The sequence below is a fragment of the Ziziphus jujuba genome, chromosome 9 (genome assembly GCF_031755915.1).
Source record: "Ziziphus jujuba cultivar Dongzao chromosome 9, ASM3175591v1".
NCBI lineage: Eukaryota > Viridiplantae > Streptophyta > Magnoliopsida > Rosales > Rhamnaceae > Ziziphus > Ziziphus jujuba.
The window spans coordinates 9,734,450-9,754,036 of record NC_083387.1 but is presented as its reverse complement, the minus strand read 5'-3'; the positions used below and the strand labels follow the sequence as shown (position 1 = coordinate 9,754,036).

The 19,587-nt window shown below is 29.5% G+C and overlaps 1 protein-coding gene across 1 annotated transcript; it reads left to right on the top strand.

Annotated features, from left to right (window-relative positions):
- The first annotated feature begins 7,742 nt into the window (after nt 1-7,742).
- On the top strand, nt 7,743-9,720 carry LOC132799555 (uncharacterized). Its single transcript, XM_060811680.1, has 2 exons — nt 7,743-7,867; nt 8,418-9,720. The coding sequence occupies exons 1-2, from the start codon at nt 7,850-7,852 to the stop codon at nt 8,772-8,774; spliced, it is 375 nt and encodes a 124-aa protein (XP_060667663.1). The 5' UTR covers nt 7,743-7,849; the 3' UTR covers nt 8,775-9,720.
- The last annotated feature ends 9,867 nt before the right edge of the window (nt 9,721-19,587 follow it).

Here is a 19,587-nt window from a genome sequence, read left to right as displayed (position 1 = left end):
CAATATATGTCATTAATTCTTTGATGTGGATTTCAAGCATATCGATTTAATGTGTACACATGAATAAAATAACTATTGGAACTTTGGATTTTGTATTAATTAAAAAATTAAATCCTACAAGTCTAACATAATATTTTCAACTATAAACATCCACAAAATTTCATATTAGCGTAATAATAAAACTACTAACTTTTATATATTACTAATATTGTCAAGCCACATGTTTAGATTTTCTTGACACTGTTATGTACAAGGGAAAGATAAAAACAAAAATAAACAATAAAAAGAAAAAAATAAATAAATACAATGGGAGATAAGAGAAAAATTAAAAAAAAAAAAAGAGATAAGGAAAAAAAAAAGAATATGTTATAGAAAAACATAAAACAATGAAAAAGAAACAATAAATATTGGAAAATTAGAAAAAAAATGATAGAAAATGGAAAATAAAAATAATAATAATGGAAAACTATAGATAAGAATATATATATATATATATATATTTGATAAACGAAAAATGGAAAAAGAACAAAATAGAAAAGAGAGAGAGAGAGAGAGAGAGAGAGAGAGAGAGAGAGAGAGAGTATTTGATAAAGAAAAATGGAAAATGAACAAAATAGCAAAATAAATAATTGATATAAAAAATCTTTGCCAAAAAAAAAATGATAAAAGAAATAAGATAAAAAAAAAATGAGTATGAATATAACGAAAGAAAAGAAAATAAAAAATAATAATAATAAAATAATTGATATAACTCACAAAGTATTTAAAAAAAAAAAAGTGGAATAGTTATTTTTTAAGTTGTTCTATTTGAAAAAAAAATTTAAAAATTTAATTGGATATATTCATTAAGTCATAATATTCTTTCTCTCTCTAAGATATTCCAAAGAATTGGAATAATTTTTTCTCTCTATAAATTTCAAGATAGAAAAATACAGAATAAAGAAAAACGATGAAGAAAACAAATTAAAACGATATGCATTTTATTATTTCTAAAACAAATAAAAACATCATTTTATTGTTTTCTTTTTTATTTGTTTTCTAAAAACTATTTTTGAAAATTGCTGGTCAAATTTTCTATTTTTGTTTTAGAAACAATTTTTTATTTTCTAGAATAAAAAATTATCTTAAAAGTAATTGACCAACAGAACCTTAGTTACTCTCTTTACTAGAAAAGAAAAAATTAAATACACTACTGTATAAAATATAAAAAGAGATAATGTAGAAAACTATTTTAAAAATAATTGACCAACAGGGCCTTAGTTACTCTCTTTACTAGAAAAGAAAAAATTAATTACACTACTATATAAATTATAAAAAGAGATAATGTGATATGTATTTTTTGATTCTTGCAACAATTTTTATTTTTTATGTTTATATAACCTCTATTTTCTAACAAAAAAAAAATGATAACGATAAATCTTAATATAATATATTATATGTCAATTTAATAAAGTTAAAACTAATATATATTTATAAATTTAAAAGCACGATAGAAGAGAAATCTACCTTGCACGTACATATGGAGGGGTCGAATTTTTTGTTTTTCCCAATTTTGGAAGTTTTGATTTATTGTATAAAAATTGGGAAATGTCAACGTCCGATAAATACCAGTTAATAGAAAACTGCACGATTATTTGTCTTGTAGTAATGATTGACGTAAAATTATTAATCATGCGTCAAACAATTAAGCACGTTTATTTATTCAAAAAGATAATAATAAAAAATAATATAATCAAAGCAAATTGGAAAAAAAAAAGTTTAGCGAGTCCCATGTCAGTTTTATTTTATTTTTTATTTTTTAATTTCCTATATATTTTATTTTTACGTCTGGATTTCCTTTTTCGTATTTTAGGTGGAAGTATGTGAGGGTTCCCATAATATTATGTTTGGAACATTATTTTAAATACCAACATATTCTAATTTTAAAAGGAGCGGCCGTGATCACTGGACATCTCATTGTGTTAATGGATATAGTTATTTGAATTCATACCTTTGTTTGGTAATTTGGTATATCTTTTATGATAACTTTTTGCGTCAAAACGGTTAAGTTTTAATTAGTTACAAATTATGAAAAATGTTCATATTTTAATTAATACATTAATATTTTTTTCCTCAATTTTGTAACACTTTTAAAAGAGTTTTAAAATATAAGAATATTTAATTTATATTTGTATGGAATCCAAAGAACTCTATATGTATTTAATTTAGCAGGGAATCTCTGTCGCTGTACTGGTTACCGAACCATTGCTGATGCCCGCAAGAGTCTTGCAGCGTTGATATTGAGAATTTGGGGTTCAACTCCTTTTGAAGAAAAGAGAAAGTAATTAAAGAAAAGAAAATTACCTTTGTGCAACCGTAATAATGAGATTTGTACATTTCTAGAGTTCTTAAAGAAGGAAATAATGTTAGATTATATAGAAGTGTTTAATTAGGATTTTATAATAATGTACAAAGATTTAAAGATATTTGAGGAATCATAGATTTGAAAGAATTTTATAAAATGATATTATATTGGATTTTAAAAGGGTTAGTATAAAAACAAGAGTCCATCACATATCCTGTCTCATAGTAAAAGCATCTTTAATAATTTTGTTTATTATTATATTTTTTTTTATCATATTGAAAAAATAGACAACTATCAAACTAATATGGTAAGAAAAAAATAGATAATATCAAAGTGACCTTCTATTTCTTAAAAATCTGTCAAATATTGTGAAGTTTTCTTCAAAAGTTAATTTTTCAAAAAAAAAAAAAAAGATAAAATATATATTATTAATTAATAATCATAAATAGCATTCTGTATCTTATCATTGAAAAATAATTTTGTAATTTAATCTATATTTATATTACCTAAATTTTATATGATGATAATTTTTAAATTATAAAAAATGCAATTCACATTCATCATTAGAGATACTGTAAAAGTTTTACTTTCTCCATCTCACAGTTGCTCAAACTCCTAAAATAAGGGGAAAAAAAAAAACTCAAATAGAAAAGGAAATAAGGTAACTTTTTATATGAAATTTTCTTTTCCACTTAGTGGGAATTTAAATATATTCGTTGCTTTATTTTATGGTATACAATATTAATGCGTCTAGGTTATATAAAAAAAAAAAAAGAATAAAAAGAGTCCTGTTAAAAGATCTAATAAAATTTTACTTTTATCATTAAAGATATTCTTTAATTTAAAAAATACACTTTTTAAAATGAAGAGTTATAGGTTTTAACTTTTGATATTTTAATTCATGAACAAGAATAATCGGTATTCTCTTTCATGGTCTTTTTGAGATGGATTCCTATGGTTAATTCCATGCAAGATGGGTTTCTATTCATCCTTTTGTAGCTTGATTGAATGGTGCATGATTTTATTTATTTCAAGTTAAATTTGATTTTCATCACTTTTTTGAATATAACAAAGTGACCAATATTTTAGCTAACTTTAATTGAGATGTGAGTTGGGAGTAACTAATGCTTTCAATTCCTTCCCAATTAATTTGATTGCTACTTTGGTTGCTCAAAATACTGGAGGTGTGAGCTTTATTGAATTTTTTTTTTTTAACATTTCAAATATATTTCAACATATGTTTAAATTAAATTTATTTTTTAAAATTTTTATTTGATAAAATGGTTTAATAATAACCATTGAATTCACAATCGGCCATTAAAATTGAAAGCCAAAACATAAACGAGGATGAAGAAAAACAAACAAAGAATCCTATTCAAAAAGATTAGGATAGGTGGTTATTATTTTCTTAGAAAAAATGGAAAAAAGAAGTTCAAAACTGGTTTCATCAGCTCTAAAATACTTAAATTAATATGAATATGAAAGAAAAAGGAGAATGGCGAATGCTTAATCAAAAAATATATTTTAAATTCATGGGATTCCATGTGAAAGCCCAAAAGCAGAAAGTCTTTTATTTTTGTTTTATTTTATTCTTGTAAAATTAATTTTCTTGAGGGCAATAGATTCGTAGGTAAGCATATTTATATATTTTCTTATATATAGATTTGATTTTTAAAAATTATATTTTTTAATGTATAATGGAAGACACAATAATGTGGCAAAACTTTCCCAACTAAATTTTTAATTTTAAATAATTAATAGCATAGTCCTTTTACAACTTGCCAAGTCACAATACTATACCTTATGTAAAAACTTATGATTGTTTATACATGTTATGTATTCGAATATATGAAGTTATAAGAAAAAAAAAAAAAACACTTAAAAAAGTCGAAAATATCCTCATTAAGTCTTCTTTATGTATTCGAATATATGAAGTTATAAGGGAAAAAAAAAAAAAAGCACTTAAAAAAGTCGAAAATATCCTCATTAAGTCTTCTTTAATTATATATATATATATTTGAATAGTACCGGAGAGTAACCAATTGCACATAAAATTAAACCTGTCGAACAAATTGAAACAAAAGTTAAGGGGTTGTCTTGTAATTTTTACTTTAGATCATATAATATTTGTTTTTACATGTAGAGTGATCAATAGCCCATGCTTGGTATGTCTATAAATACTGAACTAAAACGGCCTCTTCATCATTTAGCAACAAAGCACCTTAGCACTTCGAGCTTTTCCAAATCCCAATTTGTCATCAAGATGAAAAGTTTCTTTGCGCTCCTAGCCTTCTCTTCACTTCTTCTGGTAAGCATCGCAATGTCATCTTTTTGTTAATACAATGTCACTAAAAGAAGTCTAATCTATATATGATTAAAACACTTAGACACAAACATAAAAATTATCATTAAAAATATGTATTTGTGGCAAAGAAAAAGTTTTCGTCTCTCGCTAAGATTTGTGGCTAACAAAACATATTTATCACTAAAAGCTATAAAATTTGTACTAGGCCGTTTTTTGTGATGGTACTATGTGATAAGCTATTGACTATTATGCCAGTCAACTTGGAAAGAATAACTAGACATTTTTTTTTAAGTTGATATTAATGATGAAAATACATATTTGCCCCTCTTCATGACCTTCTCATATTACTTCTGTTGGTAACATTTCTCTTATGCTACAAATCCAATTCCCTAACATGATTTATGCATATACAATATGCTTTTGATTTTATTGAGAAAAAAAGATTAATGATTTATTTACTTTTGTAACAACCCATCCCCAAGTACGCTGAAATTTTCTCATGTTGACCAAGGTTGACTGGGTTTGACCGTCGTTGACTAAGAAAGGTCAAACTTTGACTTTTTGACTCGGCAAAAATTCTAGGTTGATCGAGGCACCATTATGAAGTACGCATTGATACGAGTCCGTAGACTAGTAGCACATCAAAAAGGAGCTACGGTTTGAAAATTATGAGCAAAACAAGTTGATGTCTAAACTGTCTGAGGGTGCCGAAGTTGATTTTTTATTTTTGTGAAATTGAGTTTTGACTCATACATGGTTGTGAAGTACTCGTTGATACAAGTTTGTAAACTAGCTGCATGCCCGATTCGGACATATGGTTTTAAAGTTATGGATCTGTAAAGTTTTTTCAAATATCATATTATTTTAATATTATTTTTAAACGTATAAACAGTATATGCCACGTGTAACTTAGTTAATGGTGCCGTGTGTCATAATGAGAAAATGCAACCTGTCAGCCAGAAGTAAATGTTATATTATATTATTTTTGTTATTATTTTATATATTATATTATTATGATAACATTTTATTATTTTAATATTATTTATTTATTTATTTTTAATTCTCTTTTTTATTCTTTTTCTTTATTTTTCTTTCTTTCCCCACGTGGAAAAACACCACGGGGGCCCCCTTCTTTTTTCTTCTTCTTCTTCTTCTCCTTCGCCGAACCTCTCTATCACTACCTATTTAAAATTTTCCAGCCACCATTAAGAGACACGCCCCGGCACCGGTGAATCCTAGTCGCCGGTGAGCTTGGCCACCAAATTTGGCAGCCAGTCGGCCGGTGACACGCCCAGATCGGGCCTCCATCATCGGTGATCGTAAATTTGGTTTTTCCGGCGATCCGATCATCACCTGGCCAAATTGATACTCCTTTCTAATATTTTCGGACCCTCTGCGCTCAATTTTGAAGTCCATTCAGCTCAATTCCTTGTTGTTTGAGAGATATGAGATATTGAACTTTGACCGAAACTTTCCGTCCATTTTCCGATCACCGCCGGTCGATTTGAGCCCAACGGAATTTGGTAACGTATTTCTCACCTCTTTAGCTTTCTATTGGTATCTCATTTGCAAATTATGGTAGAGTATTTTAAAAGATGCCATTTTTGAATAAAATATTATCATTTTAATAGGATAGTCTGAAAAATGTCTATTTAATATTTAAATAATTATTATTTTTATTATAGATGTCAAATTGTGCTGAATTGAATAAATGTGGTTTGAACCATATTTAATATGAATTGATTTGTAGGTTGAGAAATTAATTATATTAAATTACTGGGATAATATATATATATATATATGTGTGTGTGTGTGTGTGTGTGTTTAATTATTTAATTATATATGAAATTGAATTGTTGTGGAAGATATTAATTTTATGAAATTATGGTTTAATATTTACTAAATCTATTGTTGATTTAAATGTTGAGATTTTAATATGTAAATAATGCATTATGTGATTTAAATTCCGTATGAATTTTTATGCATCTTTTATTATTAATTTGGTGCAAATCAATTTTATGGATTTGAAGGAAATATTTAATTAAAAGATATTTAAAATGTATTTATGTGTTTAATAATTATGTATGCTATGACTTGGTATTTTGGTGATAGGAATTGAAATATTTAATCTGATGTATTTGATGATGAATTACAAGAGAGCATGAAATTTTATAAACTGGTAAGGGTGTACGATTTGATTATATTTTATCAAAATTCTATATTTTATAATATTATAAAATATTTTTATCGGTTTTCGATACACCATACACGTACCGGTGTTTTGTAGTTGTGGATGTGATTAGCGTGTAGGTGGATGTGGATGTGATTAGCGCGCAGGTTGTAATATCTCCCGTGAGTTGCAATCGGATGGAGGGCATGCAAGTTTGATATTAGCCATAACCGCCCCCCTCCATGTCCGGGATGACGGTTTAAGCAGCGGTGCGATGGGACGCCACGGGACCGTATGCTGGTTTCTCTCTTTAACCTCTCCGTCAGATGGTGCTTTGGGACGCTGGACATCGTAGGACACCATTGGTATATAGTATGTGCATCAAGGATCTTTTGTATATATATATATATATATGTATTTTATATTTGTATGGATCACACTGTACGGGGACAGCGATCCGATGTGGTCCATGAAAGGCTAGCCTCTAACTATGTTGCCTACGAGTTCAGGGGATTGGACGGCCAATCTAAGCAACCATCTCAGACTGTATTGGTAGCAGGGTACCAGCGACAGCTGGAAGCATGGATTGCACAGCATGTTAGAGGGTATCATTTGTACCCCTCATACGAGGACTTATTTCATAATATATTTTGAATTTAAAATATTATTTGACCTCATACTATTCTATCTATTCATAACCTGATTTTCTAACATTATACTTAATTACTTTTATTGTCATTACTATTATTAATATTATTCTCGTTATTAATAGTACAATTATTATTTATCAGAATTATGTTTACAATTATTTTCATTATTACTAATATTATCATCATCATCATCATTTATGATGATGATGATGATTATTATTATTATTATTATTATTATTGTCATTATTTATTTTTATTTTATTATTATTATCGTGATTTTCATACTGTAGCGTTGAACAAATATCACAACCAATGGGTGAGAAATATGGCCATCGGGCAAGTATGATAGTCCTTGGATAAGTGACAGCCATCGAGCGAGTATGATAGCCCTTGGACAGGTGTGGTTATATGATAGCCTTTGGGCATGTGGGATGACTGTTTATAGCCTTGGACAAGTTATATTAATATCATTATTAGCATTAAATGGTTGGTATTATTATTATTGTTGATATAGCAGTTAATTTATCTTTCTTTCTATATTACACATTGGTATATTTTTAAAACGATGTGAAATGTATTTGAGATTTGCTGCACTAAGTGGGTAGTGTGGGCAGTCATGAACCTATGATGGTATATTTTGGTTGTTTACTTAGTAAATTATTTCCGTGGTATATATATATATATATTATATTTAATTTGTTATCGAATTGCTGTCTTTATGGAATTTATTTGTAGTAAGGTGGGAGAGATAAGGTGGTAGTATATAGGAGTGCATTTTCATGCACGTAAATTTTGGACATATTTTACCCTTAGGGGAGATGCTGCCGGATTTTCCATAGGACGGTTCGGTAGGGTCTCTCTGGGATTAGAATTTGTCTAGAGTTCCGGGAAGGAATTTTGAAAAGGTCCTGACACTTTGATTATTACTTTTATATATTTTTATTGCAGTTGTCAAGGACCATCATAGCAAGGAAAGAGCCTGCTGAATATGTCAAGACTATGGTGGAGCAAGTAGCCAAAGATCTTTCTGTTGATTACTCATCATATATTCCTATATACCACAAAAACCAAAATGGGAAGGATGTAGCCAAAGATCAATCTGTCGATCCATCATCCATTATTCCCATATACCACAGAAACAAAAATGGTCTTTTTGTAGATCCAACATCCATTATCCCTATATATCACGAAAACCAAAATGGCCAATCATTTGACCCATTGTCCTTTATTCCCATATACCTTGGAAACAAAAATGGCTTTTCTGTTGACCCATCATCCATTATTCCCATATACCTGGAAATATAAATGGCCTTTCTGTCTATCCATCGTCCCTAATTCCCATATACCGTGGTAACCAAAATAGACAATCTGTGGATCCATCATCCTTAATTCCCATTTACCGGGGTAACCAAAATGGACAATCTGTTGATCTATTGTCCTTGATTCCCATTTATCGTGGTAACCAAAATGGTCAATCTGTCAATCCATCGTCCTTGATTCCCATTTACCGTGGTAATCAAAATGGACAATCTGTCGATCCATCATCCTTGATTCCCATTAAGCGGTAACCACCAAAATGGAAAATATGTCTATCCATTTTCCTTAATTCCCATTTACCGTGGTAACCAAAGTGGACAATCTGTCGATCCATCATTCTTGATTCCCATTTACCGCGGTAACCACCAAAATGGACAATCTGTTGATCCATCATCCTTGATTCCCATTTATCATGGTAACCAAAATGAACAATCTGTTGATCCATCATCCTTTATTCCCATTTACCGTGGTACTCAAAACGGACAATCTGTTGATCTGTCTTCCTTGATTCCCATTTATCGTGGTAACCACCAAAATGGACAATTTGTCGATTCATCGTCCTTGATTCCCATTTACCATAGTAACCAAAATGGACAATCTGTTGATCCATCATCCTTGATTCCCATTTACCGGGGTAAACAAAATGGAAAATCTATCGATCCATCGTCCTTGATTCCCATTTACCATGGTAACCAAAATGGAGAATTTATCGATCCATCGTCCTTGATTCCCATTTACCATGGTAACCAAAATAGACAATTTATCGATCCATCATCCTTGATTCCCATATACCATGGTAAGCAAAATGATGACCAAAACTCTAAGGCTAATGAAGAAGTTGCCGCCAAAAGTGTTTCCACTGACCAATAAACTATGGAAGCAAATGATAAGGAAAATCAAACTTTAAAGGAAGATCCTATCAAGAATATCTCTATCGTTACAATAAAAAATAAAGGATTGTAGTTTGAAGTTTGTAAATGCCTTTTATGGCAAATTGTATAAGTCTATGACCTCGAATGATGCATCTTCTATGTTTGTGTTGTTGTTGTCATCGTTGTCTATGTATCCTATTTTGTAGTTAAATAAATTTTTATGGACTGTTTTATATCTGCATCCTTCTCTAGTTTTACATGAATGATTTGAAACTTAATTGTCAAGTATGAACCTTAGCAACAAGCTAGAGTTTATGGTTGCAAAGTATTTTACATTATATTTGGTGTTCTTTGTCGTATTAGTTAATTTTTGAAAATGAATTAGTTATTGATCAATATAATTTCCTAACTTGGATACACCACATAATATATTTGTACATAAACGTGAAACTCAATTATAATAAAATTAAAATATTCCAATGTAAAAATGAAATGTTAACAAGTTATACTACAATCGTTGTGGTTATTAGGTAGAAAAGCTTTCATTATAAAAAATCTGAGCAATTCTACAAATTTTCAGTTGACACAAAAAAATTGCCATTGAATGGCCAGCGACTATGAGAATAATGTGCATTGTCACATTATCAAACATGGTTAGTGACAATAATTGTTTTCATCACATTAGCATGCTTTAACAGTATATTTGATGGCACCTTTCTTGTTGTCACATGGTTTTTGACACAGAAAGCCCCAAAATATATTGGTGTCAATTTTCTCCCAAGATTTTTGAACTCCATTGTGACAAGGATTTAGTACTTGTTTGGCAAAACTTTTATTTATTTATTTTTTCGAAAATTCTATTTGAAGACCAAAAGCTATTTTATTAAAAAAAAATGTATTTGGCAAGAGTCAACAGACATTTGTTGGATACAAAAGTAGCTTTTTTAAGCTGTTTAAGAGAAGTTCAAATTTTGTATTTTTTTAGAAAAACTCTTTTTAAACTTATATAAAAATTCAATGAGCATTTAATACAGTTTAATGAGAATTTAATGCAGTTTTTTTATTTACAACTAAATATTTATTAACTTTTTAGTAAAAGTTCTTTTTCAAAAATATCTACTATACAAAAGGCTATTTTTATCAACTATATCAAACGGACCTTTACAAGTTCTCACCGATACCTTTCATGTTGACAAATTGATCACTAACATTAACAACAAAAAATTGCAACAATTTTTGTTTAAGTCCAAAATGATGTCATTTAGTAACAATTAATATGACAATCGCCAAATTTTTTCGAAGTCCAGATCCCCATTTCACTTGCCCTTTATGCCCGACTTCACTCTTCTGACTGCACCTCCATTAAATCTCTACCTCTCCCTCTCGATCCCCAAAGACCCAAAATATAAGCTTTTTGAGAGGCGGATATTATTATTTTCTTTCTCTCTATAATTATTATTATTATTATTATTTTATTAGGGTTTTTCATTTTGATTCAATATCTTGACTTTAGCTAGACCTTGTTTTGTTTTGGAATTTACATTCGCTTCGGTTTGTTTGGTTCCATTTGCAGAGTTTGTAGAGGGGTAGAGGCTCATTTATCTTGGCGTGTTTATGTCTAAGATCTTTAGTGATTATTCAGTGCTCAAAGTAGTTTATTTACTTATTTATTTTCTACTCTGGCCTCTAAGGAGTCTGAGGTAATTGGCTCCAGCACATGGGATGGGAAATTTTGGGTATGAAAGATAATGAGGAGTATCTGAAGTCCTTGTATGTGAAATCACTCACAAGGCTTTGCCGTTTTGATGCCGTTGGCACTCTTTTTGTTCACAAGGCTAAACTTTTCTCACTCTTTTCTTTTCATTTTATTTTTTATTTTGAGATTGTAGCTTCTTCATAAGGTTTTTTTTTTTTTTTTTTTTTGGGTAATGTAATTATATGCTCATTGTTTGTTTGATGTTTATGTAGCTACTAAAGGAGCATTTTAGGCAAGAAGGAGCTGGTATTTGGATTTCTCAGTATGTGAGGCTCATACTATATTTTTATTTATCTTTTTCTTTATGTATCTTAGTTGGAAACATAAACTCTCATGTTTGAATGTTTTTTTTTCATGCTTATGTTAAGAATGCTTATGTTAAGAATGTGATCTTGGCATGGTTGACACACGCAAATTTTGTTTGAGTTTTGAAGGTCCCTTCGTAGATATTCTAGATGGAGAAAGTACTACTGCTTGGTCTCTGAATTATTGAGATATTAATTCTATCTTCTAGAAATTATCTTTATTTTAATTTCAGTGCCTGATGTGGTGCATGTTATATTAGAGACCAGAAGTGCTTTTTATTTTAGTGCTTTTTTTGTTGTGACTGTAAGTTTTACCAGTTCAATTTTTTGAAAAGGTTTAGGCACCAATTGCTAATAACTTACCATGGTTTAACTAGTCGTCCTTCGACTGAGGGGCAGGGTGGCTGATGCTATCACAGCAAAATACTACCTACCTTCTCTCATCACATATCATAAAGGACGGCCATATATATATATATATATATAACCTACACACTAATCTATAGTAATAATCAATCCTCATGTAGCGCGCGTGCGCCGGGAGGGGGGGAGGGGGGGCAACTGATGCTCATTATGTAAAATACTTACCAACCCTCATGCTCATAGCTTTTACAGGATGACTATACATACTTGCATGCAAAACCCAAATAAAGTATACAATACTGGTACTATATGGTGCATATACAGACTACTAACCACACATAAAATAAATATATAAAATATGTGTGTAAATATATATTTAGTTACTAAAAGTGTTAACTCCTCATAATTATACTTTTAAAATCGTAATTTAATTATTTTAAACAAATGAATAAGCAAACAAACAAATAAATAAATAAATAAGTGGATGAATAATTAAATGAATCAATAAATAAATAAATAGATGAATAAATATATAAATTAACTACATAATTAAGTAAGCAGGTAAGCACAATATTAATTTATTCTTAATTCAACATAAACATCTAAATGCATAAGTTCCTCAATTTCCTAAATAGGATTCTTAAAATCCATTAGATCTTATTAAAATTAATTATTTCCAATAAGTATTATTTACACAAAATTTTATATACATAAGTATATTTTATCTTGCATAATGAATTTAACAATAAATTCAATAATAAATTTAACACAATAATTTCTTTAAGCCATAAAATTATTCTTATACAACAATATGTTTATATCTGCATAGAGTGGCACAATAAAATTAAATAATAATTTTTCTAAAATTTAAACACAAACAAAAAGTTTGGAATATTTTAAACAACTTAAATAAAAAATTATACCTATCTGAAAATAGATTTTGAAAATGGGCCACTCACTTTAATGATCCTGTCCATCCTTGCTCTATCACAGGATCCACCGCAAGTCCCATCGATGCCTAACATACTCCAAAAGTATTACCCAATTAACATATATATTTTCCAATGATATTGGAATACTCTAAATATTTTAAAACTCACTCTCACTAATTCAGGATTCCAATGTTGGATTCTAAAGGAGCCATGCTACACAGTAATTCCCAGTTAGCATATCACATGAAATTTGGGGTTTCATCTAACTATACCTAATTTTATGAAATTGAATATTCCATTAGCTTCTATTACCCATTGTGAACATACATATGACAATTTTTCTTAGGGAAGACATTCAATATAGTCCAATTTTTACAATAATTTCTAAATTAGCTCAAAAATGGTGAAATATTAAATACATAACCATAATTAGTAATTTGTAGGTTTCTCTCTTTAACGTCCATGTCAAGTAGTATTCAGGATGCCGGGTACTGTCTAGCATCACTAGTATATCGTATGGTGCATCAAATATCTTTTTAGTGTATATACGTATATTTTTATATATATATATATATATATATATATATATATATTATGTCATGCTTGTATGTACCACACCGTACAGGGACAACGATCCGAGTTGGGGCTTTAATGGCTTAGCTTCGTAACTCTGCTGCCTACGAGTCCGGGGGTCGGACAGCCATTATAAGCAACCATCCCGGACTGTATTGGTAGTAATGTACCGACAACAACTGATATCATAGGATCGTGTATTATTATGTTATATGGTATCGTATATACCTCCGATATAAGTTTATATCTTTCGTAGTATATTTATAAATCTTAAAATTTTATTTTACTTTATTTTATATTATCTATTTATAATTATAATTTTCTAATATTACCCTTATTTGCCTTTATTATTATTATTATTATTGTTGTTGTTATTGTTGTTTATATTGTTATTATTATTATCATTATTATTGGTTATTATTATTATTATTATTATCATTATTATTAATATCGTTATTGTTATTATTATTAACATTATTATTATTATTATTATTGTATTTGTTATTATTATTTATTATGATTAATTTCATTATTATTTTTTTTATTATTATTATTATTATTATTATTTATCATTGATATTGTTATTAATAATTACCGTAGTCTTTATTATTAGTTATTATAATTATTATTGTTGTTATTAATATTGTTACTATTATTCTTACTGTTTTTATTATTTATTTATTCATTATTATTATCATTATCATTACTTGTTATTATTATTATTGTTGTTGTATCATTATTATCATTAGTATTTTTATTGTTATTATCATTTATTATTATTATTATTATTATTATTATTATTATTATTATTATTATACGGTAGACTTTGGGCAAGTATTACAGTCTATGGACAAAAACGATAGTCATCGGACAAGTATAATAGCCCTTGGACAAGTGGTAGCCTTTTTGCAGGTACGATAGCCCTCAAGCAAGTGTGGTTATATAGTAGCTCTTAGGTAAATGGTAGTTTTTGGGCAGGTATAGTAGCCCTCGGACAAATTGTACTAATACCATTATTATCATTATTATAGTTAATGTAATAATTATTATTATTGTTATTATAGTTGTTGTTTTGTTACCCTTCTTTCTATATTTATGCATGTGATATGTTCAAAAAGCGGTATAGAGATATAGAAACGTACTAAGTGGGTGGTGGGTGGTGTGGGCAGACACCAAATATAAATGTAATTGTGTTTTATTAAATCATTCCTCCCGTCTATATACCTGTATATATATATATATATATATATATATATATATTATAAATGTCCTGTAAATTTGTGGAATATGTTATAGTAATGTAGTAGAGATAAGGTGATGATGTATAGAACTATGGTTTTTTATGCAGGTAATTTTTTGGACATGCTCAACCCTTAAGTGAGATGCTACCGAATTTTCCGTAGAACGGTCTGATAGAATTTTTCCTGGGATCAAGACTTATCTAGGGTTTCAGAGAAGGAACCTAGATGAGTCCTCACATTCAAGAATTTTAGTATGCCATCAAATTTATATAATCTAATATTACATTTTTAAATTATAATTTTTAAATTGATCTAATAGTTAACAATAAAAATCCCTATGAATTTCTCATTAAAATATTTATTAAGAGAATGAGTATATATAAAATAATAATAATCTTCTTGTGAGCAATGCCATGGAGACCAAATTATGTTGACTACATATATATATATATATATATATATATGTCTGTGTGTGCTCGTAAATGGCTATGTTTGTATATCTTAAATTTTATTATTATCATTATAATCTTTGGATGCAATCCCTATTGATATAGGCTTCATATGTTCGGACGGCAAGGATTGCTGATAGCCTTAGGTTTTTGGAGGCCTAATTTTCGAGAATAGAAAAGAAATCTCTCAGAGGGCCAAGCGGCCTAGGGACTCTACTCTTGCAGTTGGAAGCCCAAAGAGAATATGTTTTCCTTGATGATACGTTATTTTCATTCCTTCTTATAATAGTAAAGTGAATATTGATTGCTTTTCATTGTAAAACTACGTTCTTAGCTATATATATAGTACTTTTTCCATCAATAGCTTTCACACCATGGATGAATTACAAAATAAGATTGGAGTTTGAATTATTCATAAACCTGGTTTAAACTTTTGTATACTCTTATTTTAATAGGTAAATGATTCATTAATCCAGAGGCCACTATAACAACCAAAACCACCCATTTCAAGGACAAAAGAAAGATGGAGAAAAAGCTATAAACTGCACCATGTTTGTTAAATCATTATCTTCTTTTGTTTGACAATAAAAACCTTTATTCAGTCGGTAATTTTATGTGTTAACGAAGACAATTTAGACATTTTTTTGTAATATCTAAAATTTTATCATCTTTGTCTTATTTAAGTACATGACCAAGAATATACTTTATTTTGATTGACCTCAATTCTAATTAGAATATGAATTTGGAGAATTTCATGGAAACAATAATACATGTCTTAAAACTGTTATTTGATTAGGCCCTGTACTCTTCTCCTGAACTCAACCTATGGTTATTTAACTGAGGCTCAACATGCATTATTAGGCATAGTTTTTATTTGCAATTGGAATTGAAATTGAACTTGAAGTTAAAATTATACATTATTATAAACTTCCAAAAAAAATAGAATGCAAGATTTCGTTCTTGGAAATTTAGTACCTTTTTCTCCTAGCATGCAGTTTTCCTTATGAGGTAATCTCCCAACACACAAGGGTATCATTTTTTTTTTGTCTAGTGATGGTAATCATGGCATATAATGGCACATTTTTGTTTTTCCTTTTTTTTTTTCTTAATGTAGAATTATTCATTTTCTATTAATTTTGTTCTTTTATTTTTATTTATTTATTTATTTATTTTTTTGGCTGGGGGGTGGAGATTTGAAACCAATGTTTGTATAGGAACGCTTGGGTAAACAAGGAGTGCATGCATGTTTGAAATGTTAGGTTCACACCACCAGGTACATGTGATATACATTGCAAGGAGCTTGAAACCCATAGACATCATAAACAAACAAGAAAAGAAGCTTGACGGCTAGAAACATAACAGATGACTACTCTACTGGGTCTTGGTGATGGACCTTTGCTAAGCACATAGCACACAATGCTTTAATAATAGTCGTCACTTCCTTCTTAGACTGTAATTGATTTTGTCCATGGAGTCTAAACAAGATAATTTATAAGAAGAAAATATCACATCTGAAAGTTGAGAAGGGGCCTATGTTATAAATTTACTTTTCCATATAAATTTTTAGTATAAACTGATAAAAAATTACTTGGAATTAATGTTTCCAATTAATAATTAATAATTGATCACTTAATCTTCTTCTGATATATATATATATATATTTTTTGGTACATAACCAAATTGCTTTTTAAAATCCCTTTGCCCAAAAAACTACACCATAATTTTCTATTGAATGATTTACCGAATGCTTGAGGAAAAAAAAAAAAAAAAGATTGTTTTAATCACTAAAAATAATTTTTGCTGATCGCTTGTGAGCAAAGCAGTACTAAAGTAATTAATTTAATTTTTTTGACGTTTTTGTAGTTTTGGGTGAATCTGTTATTTTATTTTATTTTATTTTTTAATGTTTTGCCTTTACAAATGGACAAAAATGTCTTAAGCATATGGACAAAGCAGGTTAACTCCAGTGTTTGAGCACCTCTATTCATATTCATAAGCGTACGAGTTCGAATCATACGAGAGATGAAGGATTTGGATAGTTTGTAGTTTAGATAATTTATTCCAAAAAAAAAAAAAAAATCAATCCAACCCAACCATCCATCGTCCATTACCTGTCTTCTTGGGCCTATTGTGTCCCTATTGATCCAATGACCTTTCCAGTAGATCTAGTCAAAATTAGGGGAATTTGGTCCAATACCCCTTTTTAAAGACGGTTAAGGATATTTATCCATACTTTTTGGATCTTTTTTATTTTACCCTTTAATACCCATTCTCACCTTAAAAAAATTATAAATGACTTTCATATCCTTATTTTACTTCCCCGTGTCCTGTATTCCACTAAATAAAAAAGAAAGATACCTTAGCGGATTCCCATTTCTTAGAAATTGCAGAGATTCTCAATGAGTTTCTTTTCGAGCCTATCCACAGCAAACAAGCCAGTCAAACATAAATGATAAGTAAACCAAAAATTCGAAGGCAATAATTTTCAAGTGCTTATTACCAAATAATAATCACTGGTTAGAGAAAGAAGGAAAGTTGGGTTTGCATATTAAAGGTCTTGGAAGTGAGATGAAAGTGGACACCATTGAAGAATCTCAGAGATAAATCGAGAGAAAATGCCGAAGCAAAGCCAATAGCAAGTTTGACAACTCTTGTAGAAGGAAGAGCAAAAGAATAGTGTGTATAGAGTAGGGTCGCATGGGATAAGGAGGCATGTGCCGCACTTGCCTATATTAACCCAGAAGTTCTGGAAACTTTCAATATCTTGTCTTCTTCTTGTTCTTCACCATGCGAGCCTCTATTTTTACAAAGCTGACAGCTGAAAATAATTGGGGCAAAGCTGTTAAACTAAAGGGTTGCTGGTAAGAGAAAAAGGAAAATTGGATTTGAAGTGTGGGAGGTGGGACATTGGTTAGAGAGAGAGAAGTTGTACATGGTTTATTAAGGAGTCTCCACATTTGTACAAATTTCTATCATCAAGTTTTGACAGTCAATAGTAGAATTTTCCTCCATTCGGATCACCATATGGCCTACCACCATTCAATTCATTAGTCCATCCACCAGACAATACCATTTGTAGAGAGTTTACAGCCTTTGCCCAAGCACACTTATCTTGGTCCAAGAAAGGTTTCAATCCAGAACCAATTAATTTTATATTGAATTCTCAATTGAGTTTGGGCAAGCGGGCTTGAGTAGAGGCTCAACACTCTATACAAGATATATATCTCTTTTTGTCTCATAAGATCAAACAATGTTAGGCCACTTTTTGTGCTAATTTGAAAACTTTTTCAGAACTTTTTGGGTTTTTTCTCTTTAAGATCATTGAAAAATGTATATTTTGCATGTTGTTGCATTTAACACACATTAGGGGACTTGTGGGGGCCAAAAAGTTGGTAAAATGTAATAACCATAGGGGTTTCAGTAATTACCGATGAAACCTACAGTTATTTTTCCAGCAACTACAAATTGATTACTGTAGGTTTCATCGGTAATTATCTAAGGTTCTACGGTAATCAAATTTTTGTGCCAGTTTAAGAACTTTTTCAGAACTTTTAGGGTTTTCTCTCTTTAGGATCATTGAAAAATGTATATTTTGCATGTTTTTGCATTTGACACACATTAAGGGACTTGTGGGGGAAAAAAAATTGGTAAAATATGATTACCATAGGGGTTTCGGTAATTACCGATGAAACCTATGGTAATTTTTCCAGCAACTACAAATTGATTAATGTAGGTTTCATCGGTAATTATCGAAAGCCCTATGGTAATCAAATTTTTGTGCCAATTTGAGAACCTTTTTAGAACTTTTGGGTTTTTTCTCTTTAGGATCATTGAAAAATGTATATTTTGCATGTTTTTGCATTTAACACACATTAAAGGACTTGTGAGGGCCAAAAAATTGGTAAAATGTGATTACCATAGGGGTTTCGGTAATTACCAATTAAACCTACGGTAATTTTTCAAGTAAGGACAAATGGATTACCGTAGGATTCATCGGTAATTACCGAAGGCTCTATGGTAATCAAATTTTTATACCAATTTAAGAACTTTTTCAGAACTTTTGGGGTTTTTTTTCCTTAAGATCATTGAAGAATGTATATTTTGCATGTTGTTGCATTTAACACACATTAGGGGACTTGTGGGACCCAAAAATTGGTAAAATGTGATAAACCATAGAGGTTTCGGTAATTACCGATGAAACCTACGGTAATTTTCCAGCAATTATAAATTGATTACTGTAGGTTTCATTGGTAATTATCGAAGGCCCTACAGTAATCAATTTTTTTTGTGCCAATTTGAGAACTTTTTTA